The sequence below is a fragment of the Osmia lignaria genome, chromosome 9 (assembly GCF_051020975.1).
Source record: "Osmia lignaria lignaria isolate PbOS001 chromosome 9, iyOsmLign1, whole genome shotgun sequence".
Taxonomy (NCBI): domain Eukaryota; kingdom Metazoa; phylum Arthropoda; class Insecta; order Hymenoptera; family Megachilidae; genus Osmia; species Osmia lignaria.
This window is the reverse complement of record NC_135040.1, coordinates 14224348-14241168: the sequence shown is the minus strand read 5'-3', so window position 1 is coordinate 14241168 and position 16821 is coordinate 14224348. Positions and strand designations below refer to the sequence as shown.

The 16821-nt window shown below is 36.6% G+C and overlaps 3 protein-coding genes and 1 long non-coding RNA gene across 15 annotated transcripts; 2 read left to right on the top strand and 2 right to left on the bottom strand.

Moving 5' to 3' along the window:
- Positions 1–98: 98 nt before the first annotated feature.
- Positions 99–5893, bottom strand: Chro (chromodomain-containing protein chromator). 8 transcript variants are annotated; one of them, XM_076690226.1, is made up of 11 exons: positions 5444–5602; positions 4576–4674; positions 4244–4386; positions 3923–4163; positions 3683–3846; positions 3476–3612; positions 3144–3353; positions 2978–3060; positions 1326–2873; positions 540–1259; positions 99–452 (listed from the first exon to the last, which is right to left on the bottom strand). In XM_076690226.1, exons 2-11 carry the CDS (start codon positions 4628–4630, stop codon positions 355–357), a joined length of 3399 nt encoding a protein of 1132 aa, XP_076546341.1. In that variant the 5' UTR covers positions 4631–4674; positions 5444–5602; the 3' UTR covers positions 99–354. The 8 variants fall into 8 exon arrangements, with proteins under 8 accessions (XP_076546341.1, XP_034182134.1, XP_034182142.1 ...); XM_034326243.2 differs by having other exon boundaries at positions 540–1712; positions 1800–2873; XM_034326251.2 differs by having other exon boundaries at positions 540–2120; positions 2265–2873.
- Positions 5894–5923: 30 nt separating this feature from the next.
- On the top strand, positions 5924–13909 carry Ssl1 (general transcription factor IIH subunit 2 Ssl1). Of its 5 annotated transcripts, none has more exons than XM_034326437.2 (9): positions 5924–6138; positions 6584–6664; positions 6743–6944; positions 7014–7142; positions 7212–7385; positions 7453–7709; positions 7830–8079; positions 8141–8282; positions 8746–8882. In XM_034326437.2, exons 2-8 carry the CDS (start codon positions 6606–6608, stop codon positions 8270–8272), a joined length of 1203 nt encoding a protein of 400 aa, XP_034182328.1. In that variant the 5' UTR covers positions 5924–6138; positions 6584–6605; the 3' UTR covers positions 8273–8282; positions 8746–8882. The 5 variants fall into 5 exon arrangements, with proteins under 5 accessions (XP_034182328.1, XP_034182303.1, XP_034182318.1 ...); XM_034326412.2 differs by lacking the exon at positions 5924–6138 and adding an exon at positions 6143–6213; XM_034326427.2 differs by lacking the exons at positions 5924–6138; positions 8746–8882 and adding exons at positions 6221–6372; positions 13773–13909.
- On the bottom strand, positions 12861–14321 carry LOC117605454 (uncharacterized). The gene is made up of 3 exons (XR_004581704.2): positions 14193–14321; positions 13779–14058; positions 12861–13688 (listed from the first exon to the last, which is right to left on the bottom strand). It is a non-coding gene; the product is annotated as an uncharacterized LOC117605454 (long non-coding RNA).
- Positions 13808–16817, top strand: slif (cationic amino acid transporter slimfast). The gene is made up of 9 exons (XM_034326384.2): positions 13808–14036; positions 14214–14342; positions 14429–14689; positions 14788–15071; positions 15149–15489; positions 15556–15719; positions 15805–15971; positions 16041–16149; positions 16229–16817. The coding sequence occupies exons 1-9, from the start codon at positions 13808–13810 to the stop codon at positions 16348–16350; spliced, it is 1806 nt and encodes a 601-aa protein (XP_034182275.2). The 3' UTR covers positions 16351–16817.
- The last annotated feature ends 4 nt before the right edge of the window (positions 16818–16821 follow it).

Here is a 16821-nt window from a genome sequence, read left to right as displayed (position 1 = left end):
ACTCCAGAGCGGATTCGTTTTACACTGAAACATGAAATTTCTAAAACATACTCCTTTATCTGTTAATCTAACTTCTACGTTTCTGTATCTGTGATCCATTATTCCTTTTTTTTTTTTTTGTTTTATGTTTTTACAATACACCAGCTTATATGTTGTTTTAATCTGTCACATTGTATTAGCTGGAAAACATATGTCTGATAAATTTTCATCCATTGCAATTGTACGAAGTGAACGTTCTTACAATATATACAACCCACGATCACCCTTAAGCGTACAACTTCCACGTAAATTGTATAAGTTCGATGCATGATTGTTTATTCATTTCACGTGTGTGTCAACGTTTTAAGTGTCTCTTCACTTGCCTAGTCCGAGCGCAGCATACTGTTCTTCCGTCACTTCGGTCATCATCAGGTTCCCGTCAGGTAAAAGGAGAACCACTCTTCTGGTACCGCCTAGAGATAACAGACATAAAATGGCAGGTAATATTGCAGGATCGATCCTTGATTCAATTAGGAGTTTGATTAAACTCGTTACTTTACCTGGAGTAGGTTCTTCCGCTTGTACGACCTGAGCTACGACTTGCCCGTGACCGTCGCCCTCCTCTTGCCCTTCGGTCACGTCGGTAGCGTTCGTGTTATCCATGATAGACATAACCATTGGATTTTCAGTAGGCTCCGTTCCACCCTCCTTTACATAAAACTGTGAGGCCAGGTTTACCTGATCAGGTATCAGCTGAGCCACAGCTTCCGCCACAGCATGGTCCAACGTCAATACAGATCCTTCGTCACCTTGTTGTTCAGTGGTAACGTACACGCATTGTTGTTCGCCATCAGCGTCACGAGTGACTAACAACGTTTGACCATCCTCGGCTTGGCCCGCCACTTGATAAACAACACCGTCCTCGCCGGTTATCGTTACCAAGTTGGACGCGTCTTCCGCTACCTTCCTCTCCTCCGACAGTTTCTCTTCGGATTTAGTTACATCGGTGGACGCGATCGCTATCGTGCTGGTCGAGGTAACCGTGGCTGTTGTCAATCCAGCAGCGATCGACGATTCGCTGCTCGATGTAGCCTCTGTCAATGGTGTTGCGGTGGTTGTAACCGGAGTAGCCACGGCAGGAGCGGTATCGTCCAAGCAAGGAAGATCCGGAGCTGGGACAGAGACGTTGGTTAAGTTGATTTGGGCTGGTTCGCTCGTCTGAACGATCGTGCCTGTTGTTCCGCCAGGACTCATTTCGACTCTCATGATTCCACCAGCCTCTGTAAGAGAATCAAGGGAAGGTAGCACCAATTCTGTCGTGGTAGCGGTAGCAGTAACGTCTATACTCTCGGATGTGGTGGTAGTAGTTTTGACGGTGGACAACGGCGTGGTGGGTTCCGGTTCGGGTTCTGGCTCAGCTGGTTGCTCGACTGGTTCACCATCCGGACCGATGATACGTCCGGTCAACGGGCACAAAGTGAACGGTCTGGGTGGACTGTCCGGTTCCGTAGTGGCTATGGTATCGGCCTCCGGAGGTGGAAGTTCCGGTTCACCCTCGCTGCTACTCTCTTCGGAGCCTACCTCGTGGAATTCCATGTGAAGCCCATCGCCCTCCGCCAATTTACTTTCTTTCTGTTTGCTTCCCGGCACGGTAGCTGCGGTTGGTGTTTCAGCCAATTTCCCTCTACCTCGTCCGGCGGTAGCACGAGCACCTGCTAGGAGGCCACGGCCACCTGGTTTAATGATACCTGCTGCTTCTTGAGCTTTCCTTTTAGCCATTAATAACTTTTGTTGCGGAGATAATAATGACTGTGGCTTACCAACTGGTGTTTTCGGCGGCTGTTTAACCTGTTGCACTGGACTAGTTCCAGACTTTATCACTTGCTTCGGCTGTGGACTAAGCACCGTAAACTTCGGTCTAATCTGAGTAACATTTCCAGGACTCACCGAATTACTTTGGGTGGTTACAGCTGTTGTACGTTTTTGTAGCACCTGACGAGCTTGCTGGGACTGAACTTGTCTCGGGGCTGGCGCCCTGACAGGTGTGCGAATTGTAGATCCGATTCCGAGTACGCTAGTGGGTGTCGTCGCGCGCAGCGGAGGTCTCGGTAACAATGGACGACCGTCCGCACCGCGTTGGCCTGTAACAGGTCCAGGACGTATTCCTGTACTTAGTCTTGGTTGCAAAGTTATGGGAGCCGGCACCGCGGTCACGACATGTATCTGCGGTAACTGTGTCGGATCTGGTTTCGGCTGGATCTTTATAGGCTCTGTTTTCTGTGTACCTCCTGTTTTAGTTGTAACCGGCTTAGAAACTACTTTCATCTGGGTTACTACTTGACTTCCATCCATTTTAGATACCACCTTTACAGGTGTTACTGAATTTGACTGCGATGCGGATATTACTTGCTTCCTCACTACGTTAGTATTATCCCGATTTTGAACCATCAAAACACCTTGGGTAGTCGGCGAACCTTTTACGGATAATTTCCCGCTAGGGGATGAATCCAATTTGATGATCCCATCTTTACGAGACATTACGTACACGCCAGACGTTAAGTTTGGCATTTGCTTCGGGTCTACTTTAACCACACCTTTAGCGTTCGCAACTAAAACTGGCGGTTGATTAGATTTCGCCCCTTCGGGAGACTGAAGTCCCAAAGAAGTAGCAAGATCTGAAGACGAACCACTCGCTCTGTTAGAACCGTTTGACTGAGCATTGGCGCGATTAAATGCGCGTTGGATCACGTCGCTTCGACCCAATAATCTCTCCTCCTCGGACTCTCCAGTCCAATCTTCGTCGCTACCAGTATCACCTTTTGCTCGTTTTGCAGCACTGCTGCCTCCGTCCTCAGAATCACTCTCAGAATAATCCATTCTTCTTTTCCCTAATACTAAAAAAAAAAATGAATTTCAATACTTCTGTAACGTTTATTAGATTGCTTTAAACAAAAAAAAAAAAAAAAATTATTGCGCAATGTTACGAAAATACCCGTACAATCATTGTCCTCGTCTTTCATTGAACCGCACCATTGCTTCACTTGATCCATTGCTTTTGATTTACTTGAACGCATTGGTCGCCTACACGTACAATTTAACGCATTAAATTTAGTTCTTAGAAAAAATATGTAATGTATAAACTAGTAAGTCAACGTAGAACTTACCCTACATGAACTGCAGTACTTGGTCCAGGTTTAGCTTCTGCTTTTATAACAGTTTTATGAGCAAGATGACTTCCTCGTCCTGCTGCTTTTGAATTAGCCTGCTGTTGAGCTGCTTTTAATTCCTTCTGCTTAGCAAGATTTCTTTCAAATTCTTCTAACAAATGTTTACATGTAGCTACGTGCTCGGCAGGTTCCCATGTATTATGTTCACTGGAATTATTAATGTACTTTATCTTGTAACTATCTTATAATCTTTCTAATGATGAAACTTTTTCTATAGAATCTTATCTTTTTCTCTACAAATAGGTCATTATTTCATAGATTAAACTTACTGTCCATAACCCTCCCATTTCAATAAATACTCGGAACATCTCTTTTTCGGATTGAAACGTTTCGCTAAAATTTTTTCTACCGTATATTCTTCATCGCTTGAATCTCTGTCCTCTTCGCCGGCTTTACTAGATTTACCCTACATAAGAACGAATAGATTACAAATGTTTACATACAACGGGCAATCGATAAAACGTGGTCGAACAAACCTTGGGTTTTATAGAAGGTTTCAATTTTGGCTTCTCCTTCTTTTCTACTTCAGTATCGAAAGACTCGTTTTTCTGATTCCTTGTTTCTGAAGCTTTACCGTCTTTCCTTTCAGCATCCTCCGGCTGTCCATTGCGAATAACTTTACGAACAACGACAGATTTTCCTATAAAGGTGCGAAATAACTTTAGTGAACTTTTCATTTAAATTATAACGATTTTACTTTTCACACACAATTGTACCTTCTGCATTGGTACTTATTTGATTCTGTCTTGGTGCATCCTGCATTTTTGCATTACTGATTTTAGTAAACGTTTGAATGGTTTTTCCAGCTGCAATCCAAGAATCTCTTATATGCGTATCCATTTTACACCATTTCTGATAAAGTTTCCATGAATTTGTTGAGTCCTTGTCTGACCCTTCCTGCTGGATTTGTGAATCTTTCCATAAAAGAAAGGCCCACACTTGTGCTTTTTGCTCATTCTGGAAAAAGGTCAAAGTGAAATAAAGACTGTTGCAACCCAGATTGATATCGCTTACAACATTGGATAAATATTACTAACATTGCTATTTTCACGAAAATGTGAAACTTGAGTACAAGCGCCTTCTTTTGTACGATGCTCTTGAAATTCTTCAATGAAATGAAAAACTGAATGGCACTGACCACATACAAGAACATCCAATCTTCCCATCTCTTCTTGTGCAGCTAGTAACATACATGAATGTATTATTTCAAACATTATAATGGAATTTTTGAAGAAGTTCTGGTTGTGTTAATAATTAGTCATCAACTGTAAACAGTCAGCATGTCAGGTTCCTAGTTACTATGTACCAATGACTACCGACTTCTCTTACTTGTATAAGAATATTGCGATAAAAATACTAGGTTACAAACCTTTAATAGCAGTAGGATTACTACTTATGGCCGAAGGGCCATCACCTCCCTCCATTTTATTCAATGGAATACTTGAGATTATATCCGCAAGGTTTTATTCTAAAAAGTAAAATTATTATTTACTTTTAATTAAAGTTTATACATGTAACATGGAATGTACAGAACAAAGTAGCTAATAACAATATATCAATAACATACTGAATTTTATTATTTAACAATGATCTATATTTTAATACAAATTTAAGTTCCACTGTTTCGTTACACATTTTGTAAGCAGATCAAAATCTGAATTAAAAATTATTATTATATATTGTTTAATTAAAATATGATATAGAAAAAGTGTAAAAAAATAATTAAAAATGATAAAATCAAACGTTTAACTTTCCCTTTTTAATTTATATTAATAACGTATCAATGAACCTTATCAACTTAATTTCAGAGTACTATAGGTAATAAACTCGCTAAAAACTTTTATTTCTTGCAGCAAGTAATTTATAAACATTATCATGTTATTTGTATACTAGGTTGAAAATAAAAAAAAAAAAAATTGTAACATTCGGACTTCGAAGTTTCGCGGGCGTCAGAAAAATTTACACGCAACATGCCGGTGGAAATCGAACTGCAAACATTTTTTAACAAGACACCACTGCCGTTGTTACGGTGATTCAAAAGGTTCACTATACACACACAGCTATCATTGGTAATTTTGTAAATCGTCTGCACTTCCAAGGCGCATCACGAGGTGTATTTCGTGAAACTTTTTATTTAAACTAAACGAATTCCCGCATAAATGGTAAAACGTCCAGACACAGCATGGAGTCATTGTAAACGCGGCCAGTGGCGTAAGTTACCAACGAACAAAACTCACATATAATTTGTTCTTGAATTATTAGCCGGCTCACCGTGATTGTTCGTTACCGATAAAAGCGACTAATCTAACTGCAAATAATACGAGAGTTCAGAAATTACAAAAACATTTAGAAACGATGCCATTGCCGCCGTCGCCGCCGCCACAGACTCGTCCTCTGTCTATCACGAGCAAGCCGATGCTCATCAAGATGGCTCTCGTCACGAAAACTTTCATCGACTATTCACTTCCTGTCTACCCATGAATATTTTTCGAACACACTTGTCCGTTACCGATTTCAATGTAATCGACACTCAAATCAATAATATTGACTTACGCCCGTTAAACCGTGGAAAAATTAGATTTTCCTGATCTGGATAATTATTGCTGTCGCCGCACGAGATGGGATGAAAACAGTGACCGCGTCTGACGACAGTAGCGCCATGGCGCTTGCCCGCCACGGCAACAGTTTACCTTTTGGCGGGAGAATATTATCCATCAATTCTACTTTATCTTCTTTTATCAATAATATCTTTTACCTAACGTTACTTCTTACGTTTAGAATGTTACACTTACGATTAATTACTGATAAGAAAGCAGAAAATTATTTCTGAAAAGAGAACGAAATTGCCAATTATTGCATTATTGATTTCAAATATACCGCTTTTCTTCAATGAATTTACCTATGTTCCGGCTTGGAATTGAGTATAGAAAAGGCAAGTTTATGTTAATTGATAGCAAAGCAATTTCGTAAATAGTCATCGGTTATTCCGTATAAATTTATAATTTGTGTACGATTAAAAGCTCTATTTTTTTTCATTTCTATTTATGTCTTACATACTCACGCTTTACTTCTATATTCAGTACCTTCACTGTAATTTATGAAGAAAAATTTAGAACAAATAAATTCTTGTATCGACCAGACACCACGTGAAAATTATACGTTCATTGTATGAATGTTTTTAAATGAATGAATTGTATTTTATTCAACAGTTTCTTTTTTAATACAGTCTGATAACCGTTTTAAAAGATTAAAAAAATATATCCATTAGTGTTCTCTTTCATAACATTAGTACATTATTTTTAATCTTCAAATGAATATAAACAACATTAACCTTATTTTGACATAACATTAAATCGTTTTAAATTGTTTGATTGCAGCTTTATTTTAAAACATTAAAAAATGGCTGATGATGAAGAAGAGAAAGAATACCGGTGGGAGACTGGTTATGAAAAAACATGGTATTAATCTTTTTCAATTTAATTGTTGTTATTATTGAGTTAAGTAAAGTAATATTACATAAATTATTTGTCATCTAGGGAAGCAATTAAAGAAGATGACCATGGATTGTTGGAAGCATCTGTTGCAGATATTATTCATAATGCTAAAAGAAAGCGTCAGATGAATAGAAAGATTGGTGCCAGATTAGGAATGATGAGACATCTTTATATAATTTTGGATGCTTCTGAATCAATGTCAATTCAAGATTTTAAACCAACACGTTTTTTGTGTTCTTTAAAAGTAATTTTACATACATATGTAACATAATCCCTGTGTTGTCATATATTACACATGACTATTGATTTTAAGCTTTTAGAAGATTTTGTGGATGAATTTTTTTATCAAAATCCTATAAGTCAGCTGGGAATAATTATTACAAGAAATAAAAGAGCAGAAAAAGTGAGCGAATTAGTTGGAAATTCCAAGAAACATATTAAGGTATATTCTTGTAAGATATGACAAAGACTTGGATAGATTTTCTAAGTAAAATTTTGGATAAATTTCCAGGAAATACAAAACATGCAACAGATTACACCAGCAGGTGAACCCTCACTGCAAAATTCTTTAGAATTAGCTTTAAAATCTTTACGCCTTCTGCCATCACATGCTAGCAAAGAAATACTTGTAATCATAGGAGCCCTTACCACTTGTGATCCAGGAGATATTAATGAAACTATACAAGTATGTAGTGTAAAGCACATTGTAATAGTTGTGCTGAAACTCTGCAATAACTGGTTTATGATTTCAGAGCATGAAAACAGATTGTGTAAGATGCAGTGTGATTGGGTTAGCTGCTGAATTATATATTTGTAAAAGAATGGCAACAGCAACTGGTGGAGAACATGGAGTTGCATTAGATGATAAACATTACAAGGAACAGTTGAATATGCACATAGATCCACCGCCAGCTGCGACTAGACTAGATGCTGCTCTTGTAAAAATGGGCTTTCCTCATCATGCATTGCATTCTTCTGTAAACGATTCTGCTATGGCAGTATGTATGTGGTAAGGAATCTATAAGTTACCGGGTAACCGGACTCAGGATCGGTTGATGTGTCCCGCAACGTTGATGATAGAGCCCCCGACAACGCTTGATATGATAATAATAAGAAATGTTTTTTACAGCCATGCCGAAAATTCTGAAGAATCTGTTAAACTTATTAGTACAGGGTATTTGTGCCCGCAGTGTCTCAGTAAACATTGCGAACTTCCTGTTGAGTGTAGAGCATGTGGGCTAACTTTGGTATCTGCTCCGCATCTAGCTCGATCCTATCATTACTTGTTTCCTGTTGAACCTTTCGACGAAATCGTATACGATGGAACTCGTTCGCTTTGTTACGGTTGTCAGAAAAACTTTTCACAGATAGATAAAAAGGTGTGTGTAATTAGTAACACTAGTATGAGACTAATATTTATATCGCTTTATTTGTTTTCAGGTATACGTTTGCAATAAATGTAGCCAAACATTTTGCTTAGATTGCGAGATATTCATTCACGAATCTTTACATACATGTCCAGGATGTGCTACAAATCCAGATACATATCAAAGATCAACGGATAGATCGTAATTTATTAAATGTATGTAAAATAAAATTCATAATTTTAGCTATTTTGAATTAAGTGCTTTAATGAAAGAATACCGTAAATTAAAACCAATTTCATACGCTAACAATTTTTATAACGCGAAACTAATCTGCATTTTATTTATGGAAAGTATGAAGGAACGAATGCATGAAAAGATAATCATAATTATAACTTGTACTCCTTCAGTTTCTTGTTTACAATAACCGTGACCTGGTAATAATTTTTACATAGGAAATAAGAATAAATAGAGATTAAAGAAACGTGAAATGTGACTCGATCAAGTAAATTTATTTTATTTTTCTTGTTTAATAACTTAATGAATTCTTCTATTAATAGATTCTATGTTTTGATAATAATCGTGTCGGACAGAAGTTCGTGTAAATCGAAGCGAAAGGAAAGCAAACGATTAACACTTGTTTGTTTACATCCGAATGATACACAGGCTTATTTCCTCCAGGCAAGGAACCCGAGAGAAGCTTACCGAGCGGTTAACGCAGACTGTTTTAAAGTTATGGTGGGAGGTGATTGAAGTTTATTAGCTAGCGGACAGGTGGAAGCGAGCATCGTGATATTAGAGCACATTATTAGTTTGCGATCGTCCACCGACGCGACCGGTTCCACGGTGTCAACCTACTTCCAATTTAAATACGTATGCCAGTCCTGACTGAACAGAAAAGTGACTTTGCATGTGAGACATTTTCCGAACACCTGGTTTCCTTTCTAATACACATCTTCGAAATCAGGTAAGAACATTTTATACGCGACATACATATTATTTCTGCAACAATAAATATCTAACATCAAGTTCTTCCTTCTTTAAGGTGATTGTTTTTTAATAATTCTGTACACCTGGACTAACTCTTATCTACTTTGACAAATATTCATTTTCACCGCGTCTACCTTGATGTTGTAGTTAAAAACTAATTTTCATCTTTATTCGTTGTTTTTAAACTTTATGCGACGGTAATGACTCTGCTTATACGCGTGTACACGCTTCATCTGCACTGTACACTTCACAAATATATCTAGTAGTAAATGAGAGGATTAATAGTGAAGATAGAAGTACAAGGTTGTTAGCTGTTCTTACAATATTCCTTGAAAATGAAAGTAAGTCAGTTGATGATTAATTCCTGTATAGTCGTAAAATGCAATTTGTTAAGAGCTACTAGCGGAGCATACAGAGTACCAGAAATTATAAAATTTTTAGCAATAGTAACTTGGAAAAAAACAGAGGAGCTTAATTACTATTTACAGTTAAATTCAAATTATCATGATATTATCTTTTATTTAATTAATTATATTTATCATGTATAAATTATCATATCTCAAAAATTAATTAAAGAACCGCTTAAACGTTGACATTAATTGTTAAGGGTAATTGATACCGTGAGACGATTAAACCAATTCAGATAACGTCCCGCATCGGTAACAAATTTGTTTCATAAATCATATGATGTCTCAATAGTAAACAACTTTTTTAATGCATCTCTACGTATTTGATAGATTTATGACTTACAAATTTTTTTTTTTTTTTTTTTTTAGATTGTCATTCAAATTTTAATCTCACGCTCACCGTTTTATGTAAAAGAAAAAAACGATACTGAGGAATTTTGAGATTATCTGTGACATGCAGTGTCCACAGATACAAGTTTCATGATACAATAATTCCTGATACAAAACAATATTTCACAAAGAATATGGTCCTATGTAAGATATGCAAAGGTGGTCAAACTTAACTAGCATAGAAAAAAGGAAATAACGATACGAAGTTGACCCACATTAGGTGTAATATTAACAGAAAATTAAATTCAATTACTTAAGGTATAATTAATTTTGATTACATTTGCATATTTCAATGAAATATTTAAAGTTCAAGCGTGACGCTCTTCAAATCCATTCGTGATTTTCTTTTTCCATTTTAATTATACCGCACGAAGAGCGAAAGAATTCCTTTCTCTTTCGTTAGCGCTTTCAATTCTCGTAGCAATCGGAGTGGTTGCACGCGTAACATTCGATACTCCGGCTAAGGATAAGTGTATCTTAAAAAAGGCGTTTTTCTTCAAGAATCAGTATTGCGACATCGCATAGCCACTTTTCCTTAATGTCACATGATTGTCGGTTGTTCGCGGAAAAAGTGGATCTCCCTCGTTTATTATGACACCAGTTACCCGAGCCGTGAATTACGGTCGTTTTTCATGTTTACAATCACTTGTACCTCTATTTTCATACTTCTCTTTCTCTCTTTTTGTTTTAGTGTATCGACCGTCACAAAAGTGAAAATATTCTTGTTCCTGCTTTGAAACACGAATGTTGTCAGACACGTTACAATTTCAAGGATCGCAGTATACATTATGTATGTTCCGCACTATGAAGGACAAAATTGTTGTTCAGATCAATTTATACCTGATCGATCTATCAACGCACACCTGCTAATCGATTCTGTTGTTATTTAAATATTACACTTTTATCGTTTGGTCGTTTGAGAGCAATCTCCTGTTACATTTGTTGAGGGAGGATTAACACGTTAAACGCCACGTTAGACTTTCCGTTCGGACCCCGCCGGTCCTCAAGGATCGGCCTCCCAAAAAACGAATGGGTTCTTATTTTGTTTCCTCTCTTAAGTTATGATAATAAGACTTAGAGAATGGCTAACATTAAGATGAACCCCATCGGTCCCTTAATTAATATTGCTAATATTAATATTACTTCCTTAATGGAAATATTTACTACAGACTTCTGGAACAGTCTAATATTTCATAGAGACGTTTAACGGAAACGGTTCGTCGAGCAATGGTAACATGGAGAGACGGTACACACGATTGGAACTCGTTAATCCAGATTTCAGTTCAACTCCAATAATTTTCATCTAAATTCAAAAATCGAATCAAAGATTCTATCTCGTTGCCATATCCCAAACAACGACGTCTTCGTGCCGATTTCACGAAGTTAATCCGAAACCCGTTAATTCGGACTTTCCTTTGACCTCAAATCTCTCTTCCTCTTCTGTTCGAAAATTCACAACATCTACCTGTTTATCTGTTCAAGACGAGATACGACGTTTCTATTGACTCGGTCTACTTTAGACTCTGAAGATTATCATTTTATTCATGTGTATCTCCTTAGGGCAAACTCGATCAATCAGTGTTACGTAGGATATCTGTCACTCGAGAGTTCTAAAGAAATGATATACATTCTTAGATAGGATTCTTACACACAGACATTTTTTATTATCTTAGCTATTCTCTTCTTTTCACTTCCGCTTTATTGGGTTTCAAATCCCACACATACCTGCCCTATGGGGGTCATGTGTATTTACTAGGTCAGATGTGGCCCACTAATTTACCCATTGCCATTCTAAAATACTTGCACATATTGATTTAATAGTCTACCCAAAAATTCATCCCTCATCCCTAACACGTTGCAAAAAAATGATTAATCGTCGCTGGAAGGAAGTGACATCAATTTTGGGGATTGGTGAAACCCGCAATTGGCCCACGTACATATCGTAAATAAAATATGAAGATTATATTGAGGTGTCATTCGAGGGGATCATGCAATGGGGACACAGTATCACGGTGCCTCGCCTTAATTGGCCTGTAACCTTGTCACGTTGTCCAACACCGACGATATATACGTTTTGTTTGGCTCCCCTTTGCTCCAATGTCACACGGCATCCGAAAATTTCAGCCGAGTCGCACAAACGAAAGGTTTTACAATTCTTGAACGTTATAAAGGTCACTGGTAATTGGTACCAGGAAATTCAAGAAAATTTTCAAGTAGTATATTAAAACCGTACTTACTTCCCAAGGTAACAAATTAGAATAATTACAACTAATTTTCAGTAGTATCACTATCCTGACATTTAATTTATTCTTCAGATACGAGATTACCTGGTCAAATACACACGTGGATGTTACAGGAACAAACATTGAGAAAGACGATTTCACTTTCTTCCTCCGACTATTTGCAATTTCGATAAAAGAATTTCTTGCCAGGAAGAGCGACGACCAAGATAGCAGAATCAGCTAGACGCATATTCCTTTTCATTTTGATCATCTACCAGCGAGCGTGCCGTTAAGTGTGTAATTACAGGATATTCCTGTAATTACCGTAATTATCGTAGAATTCTATTGAGATGCGTTCCACGTAGAACTGTAAATACGTAACCGCACCGGTGTTCCCTGTTTCTTTAAATCACCGATCACGATCATTCTTAAAGGGATCAAGGTGATTCGCTAAGAAGGTGAATGATCGAGGAACCTTGATGATACTTGTTCAGATAATACTGTAAAAAAAATACGTATTGTATAGATATCCACGTGTCTTGATTCACAGTACTTTGTTTTAATCATCTGTGACACCGGTGTGGTTTAAAATTTGCAAAACTATGACCTATATTTTTTTATATTAAGCCCCGGTTTGGAATATTCCAAAACCCTTCCGAAAAAAGATTAATCGGGAAATCTTGGTGACTGGTTTAATACGGAATTCTCGGTACCCAACCAGTCGTAGTTGATTAGCAGCATTCATCCGAGCCGCTCAAAATTATGCTAATAAAAAGATTTGTCCCCTGTGATGCAGTAACGCATTTTAAATAGATTTTTACAAAAAATGACCTCAAATTTCACGATTCGTTGTGCGTCCGCGTGAAAAAACATTATTGTTAATGTAAATTTGCAAATCAAGCAAATTCTTGTTTGAGAATTTTGAGACACGCTCGCTTATTTATGGTGACAGGTATTAATAGGTAAAAATGTTGCAGTCTGTGTTGCAATTACAAGAAATTCTGTTGACCTTTCTATCCAGTAATACCCAGTAGAAGTTGTCTCGAAAGGAAAAGTCATTTTTGCTTCTAGTAGTTTTGAAGTTGTTCATACAGTAGCTGCAAATTGTTCGTTAAAATAATTCATCTTCCAAGAAGAGAAAATTCGTGTCTTATTGTAACTCGATGTTAATTCAATATTCAGTAACTGTTCATTTACAAACATTTGTTAAAAGGTAAATTTATCGAAACAAAAATTTGAATATTTGCTGGTCATTTGTCGTCGCTCTAATAATTTTGAATAACTGTTAAAGACATACAGTCTGTATTTTTCCTGGTGTCTTGATCTTCCATATATCTGTGATACTAACATTATTGATGTTAATCAGAAACACATGTATTCCACATTTATGTACATAAACAAAAGATATTCTTGTTGAAATGACTCGTTGTCTTTCTCAACTGTACTCTGATCATTGTCATCGCATAATCGAAAAATATTTTTATTGAATTTCGTATTGATGAAATAATACTGTTATCGTGTTGAACGCTTATCGACGCGCAGAACTTTGCACTATACAGTCTATTATCATCGACCACTTTGCAAAATTTTCATCGTTCCACGTGCTTATTTTACTCTGAACAGAAAATGGTTTAAGCATATGTAAAATTCCAAGAATTATGAATTGTAAATTTCTGAAATGTTTTGAAATGTTTTCCAGACATACGTGATTGAAAGCGAAGAAGAGGACTCGGGATGGCGAACCGTTTGTGGAAGGCGCTGTCCCGAAGACGCGTCGACGACAGCCAGGACAGCAAGGGTGAATTGGCTCGGGTTTTAGGCCTTTTTGATCTGACGGCCCTAGGCGTGGGCTCTACACTCGGTATTGGAGTCTACGTCCTCGCTGGTAGCATAGCCCAATCGACGGCTGGCCCAGCTGTCTGTATCTCTTTCCTTATCGCTGCCATCGCTTCCGCGTTTGCGGGTAAATTAATCATCCAGACTTACTAAATATATATATATATATATATATATATATGAATGTTTTGGTTAAAATTAGACTTTAAGCTTCATAGCTTAAAAGATAACAATGCAAATATGCTGCCAGTCATCATCTGAGAGTTAAGAAACAGAAACTAACATCTGACTGTTTAAATTTCAGGGATGTGCTACGCAGAATTCGCTTCCAGAGTTCCAAAGGCAGGTTCGGCATACGTCTACAGTTACGTCACAGTAGGAGAATTCATCGCCTTCGTTATAGGATGGAATTTAATTTTGGAGTATATAATAGGTGTGCGAAAGGTTCTTCCTTTCTTTGCTGTATGCAGAAAAACTCAGTCAAAGAAAATAAATGTCGTACTTGTAATTGTTGATCAGGTACTGCCAGCGTCGCTCGAGGACTTAGTAATTACTTGGACGCATTGATAGGAAAGGTGATAAGCGAGACTCTATTGTCCGCAATGCCCATTCGCGTTTCGTTTCTGTCAGAGTATCCAGATTTCTTCGCGTTTGGAGTAGTGATGCTTCTAGTGATCTTACTGAGCATAGGAGTGAAAGAATCTTCCATGTTGAATAACATATTCACTGTGATCAATTTGGCTACCATTTTGATTATCATAGTTGCAGGTTCCATTAAAGGTGAAAATATTTCACTATTGTTTGTACAGAAATCGATCTGGAACAGTGAATGGCTTGGAGATTTTAATCAGCTAATCGAAATACCTTGAAACTTTTAGCTGACCCAGCGAATTGGAGGATACGGGTAGAGGATATAGATGAAACAGTTAGAAACCCAGGATCAGGTGGATTCATGCCGTTTGGAATAACTGGAGTAATGATGGGAGCGGCAAAATGTTTCTATGGTTTCGTAGGGTTCGATGCGGTTGCAACCACCGGTGAAGAAGCTAAAAATCCTCAACGCAACATACCCATAGCTATTGTTGTGTCATTGGTCATTATCCTGGCCGCTTATTTTAGTATTTCTACTGTATTAACTATGATGTGGCCTTATTACGATCAGGTACAATCAAACAGTTCCAGTTTCTCAGAATCTTCTGATATACTGCTGAGGATTAAAGAACATTTTATGCATTTTAGGATCCTGATGCCCCATTTCCTTACGTGTTCGATAAAATTGGATGGCCCACCATTAAATGGATCGTTAATATTGGTGCTGTATTCGCGTTATGCACAAGTTTACTTGGTTCAATGTTTCCCTTACCGCGAGTACTTTACGCTATGGGCAGTGATGGAGTGATCTTTAAACGTCTTGCGAATGTACATTCAAAAACAATGACCCCTATTTTTGGAACCGTGATTTCTGGTTTATTAACGGGAACCATGACTCTTATATTTGATCTTCACCAGTTAATTGAAATGATGTCCATTGGCACGTTATTAGCATACACAATAGTGGCAATATCCGTTTTAATATTGAGGTAACAGCAACAACCGCAAATTATTTATTTAAATGTATAATATGTTTATTATATTCTAATGATTAGATATCAAGGGAAAGGTTGTGCATCGAATACTTATTCTATAGCAGCAACGAATAGTTACAAATTAAAGCCAATCGACATCTTAAAACAAATATTCAATTTACGCAATCAAAAGGAGGTAACCGAGAATTCGTACAAAGTTGCCAAATATGGTATTATAATGTTATGTAAGTTTGAACAAAGATTATTACTTATTCAAGAGAAATTTTAACATGATTAATCATATATATATATTTATTGTTATTATTATAGGTATTTTCATATTTCTTACTGCACTTTGCATAAATTACGGGGGTACGGAATTATTCAGCAGTAACGTAGTAGCGTCTGTGATACTAGTTATACTTATAATAATAGTGTTATTAAATCTAGCAGCTGTTGCCAGGCAGCCTACACAAGATATTGATGCAGCATTTAAGGTATATATTTTAAAAATTGATCGCAAAAGATAAGACATGCACATTCGAATTATGTTTACCCTTAAATAGGTACCATTAGTGCCAGTTCTTCCATGCTGTAGTATTTTTATAAATCTATATTTGATGTTGCAATTAGATGTTTTTACTTGGATTAGATTTGCTGTTTGGATGTTTATTGGTACGTATGTTTAATGTATTAATAATAGTTAGAAGAAGAAAACGATTAACATAATCTATTATTGTTCAAATTTTTATAGGTCTTAGCATTTATTTCTTTTATGGTATATCTCATAGTGAACAAGGAAAAAGAGATAAAATTGAAGCTGAAATGATGAAACGAAAATACGCGGATCAAGTTAGAATCGTTACTAAATTTTAATAATGATCTTATAATATGTGATATTTTTTATATTAACGTACAGAAACCTGCTTAGTAAGGTCCTAGGTATTATAACATGTGATTACCGTTACAATTTTTAATTATAAACCATTATTCTATACTCTGTTAAGAGATATACAGAAAGTTAAGGAAAGAATAACTTCTGACTGTGTAAAGTAAGTATATTGTACATACAGAATTTTATTTCAAAAAACGGATAGTTCTTATTGTGAAATTTTTAAATGCCAGTAAATATTAGACGTTTTGAATAAATAAGTATATGCGTGTGTATGCTGTTGCAGATGCTAAAATGCATTATAAATACTCTCACAATATCATTTTATAAAACAGTGTAATGTATTGTACAGTATGTAAGATTATATGAACATATTATGTTCTTTTTTTCTTTTAATTTATATGTTAAAATATGTTGATGTAATGTACATATTGCTTAACAGATTTTATTACGAT

Coding starts and splice junctions, on each gene's coding strand:
- slif (XM_034326384.2), top strand. CDS start 13,808: ATGGCGAACCGTTTGTGGAAGGCGCTGTCCCGAAGACGCGTCGACGAC. Junction 14,037..14,213: donor CATCGCTTCCGCGTTTGCGG/GTAAATTAATCA, acceptor TTTAAATTTCAG/GGATGTGCTACGCAGAATTC. Junction 14,343..14,428: donor AATTTTGGAGTATATAATAG/GTGTGCGAAAGG, acceptor ATTGTTGATCAG/GTACTGCCAGCGTCGCTCGA.
- Chro (XM_034326204.2), bottom strand. CDS start 4,630: ATGGAGGGAGGTGATGGCCCTTCGGCCATAAGTAGTAATCCTACTGCT. Junction 4,387..4,575: donor TAATCCTACTGCTATTAAAG/GTTTGTAACCTA, acceptor GTATGTTACTAG/CTGCACAAGAAGAGATGGGA. Junction 3,354..3,475: donor AAATGGGAGGGTTATGGACA/GTAAGTTTAATC, acceptor TAATAATTCCAG/TGAACATAATACATGGGAAC.
- Ssl1 (XM_034326427.2), top strand. CDS start 6,606: ATGGCTGATGATGAAGAAGAGAAAGAATACCGGTGGGAGACTGGTTAT. Junction 7,143..7,211: donor ATTCCAAGAAACATATTAAG/GTATATTCTTGT, acceptor ATAAATTTCCAG/GAAATACAAAACATGCAACA. Junction 7,710..7,829: donor GCTATGGCAGTATGTATGTG/GTAAGGAATCTA, acceptor TGTTTTTTACAG/CCATGCCGAAAATTCTGAAG.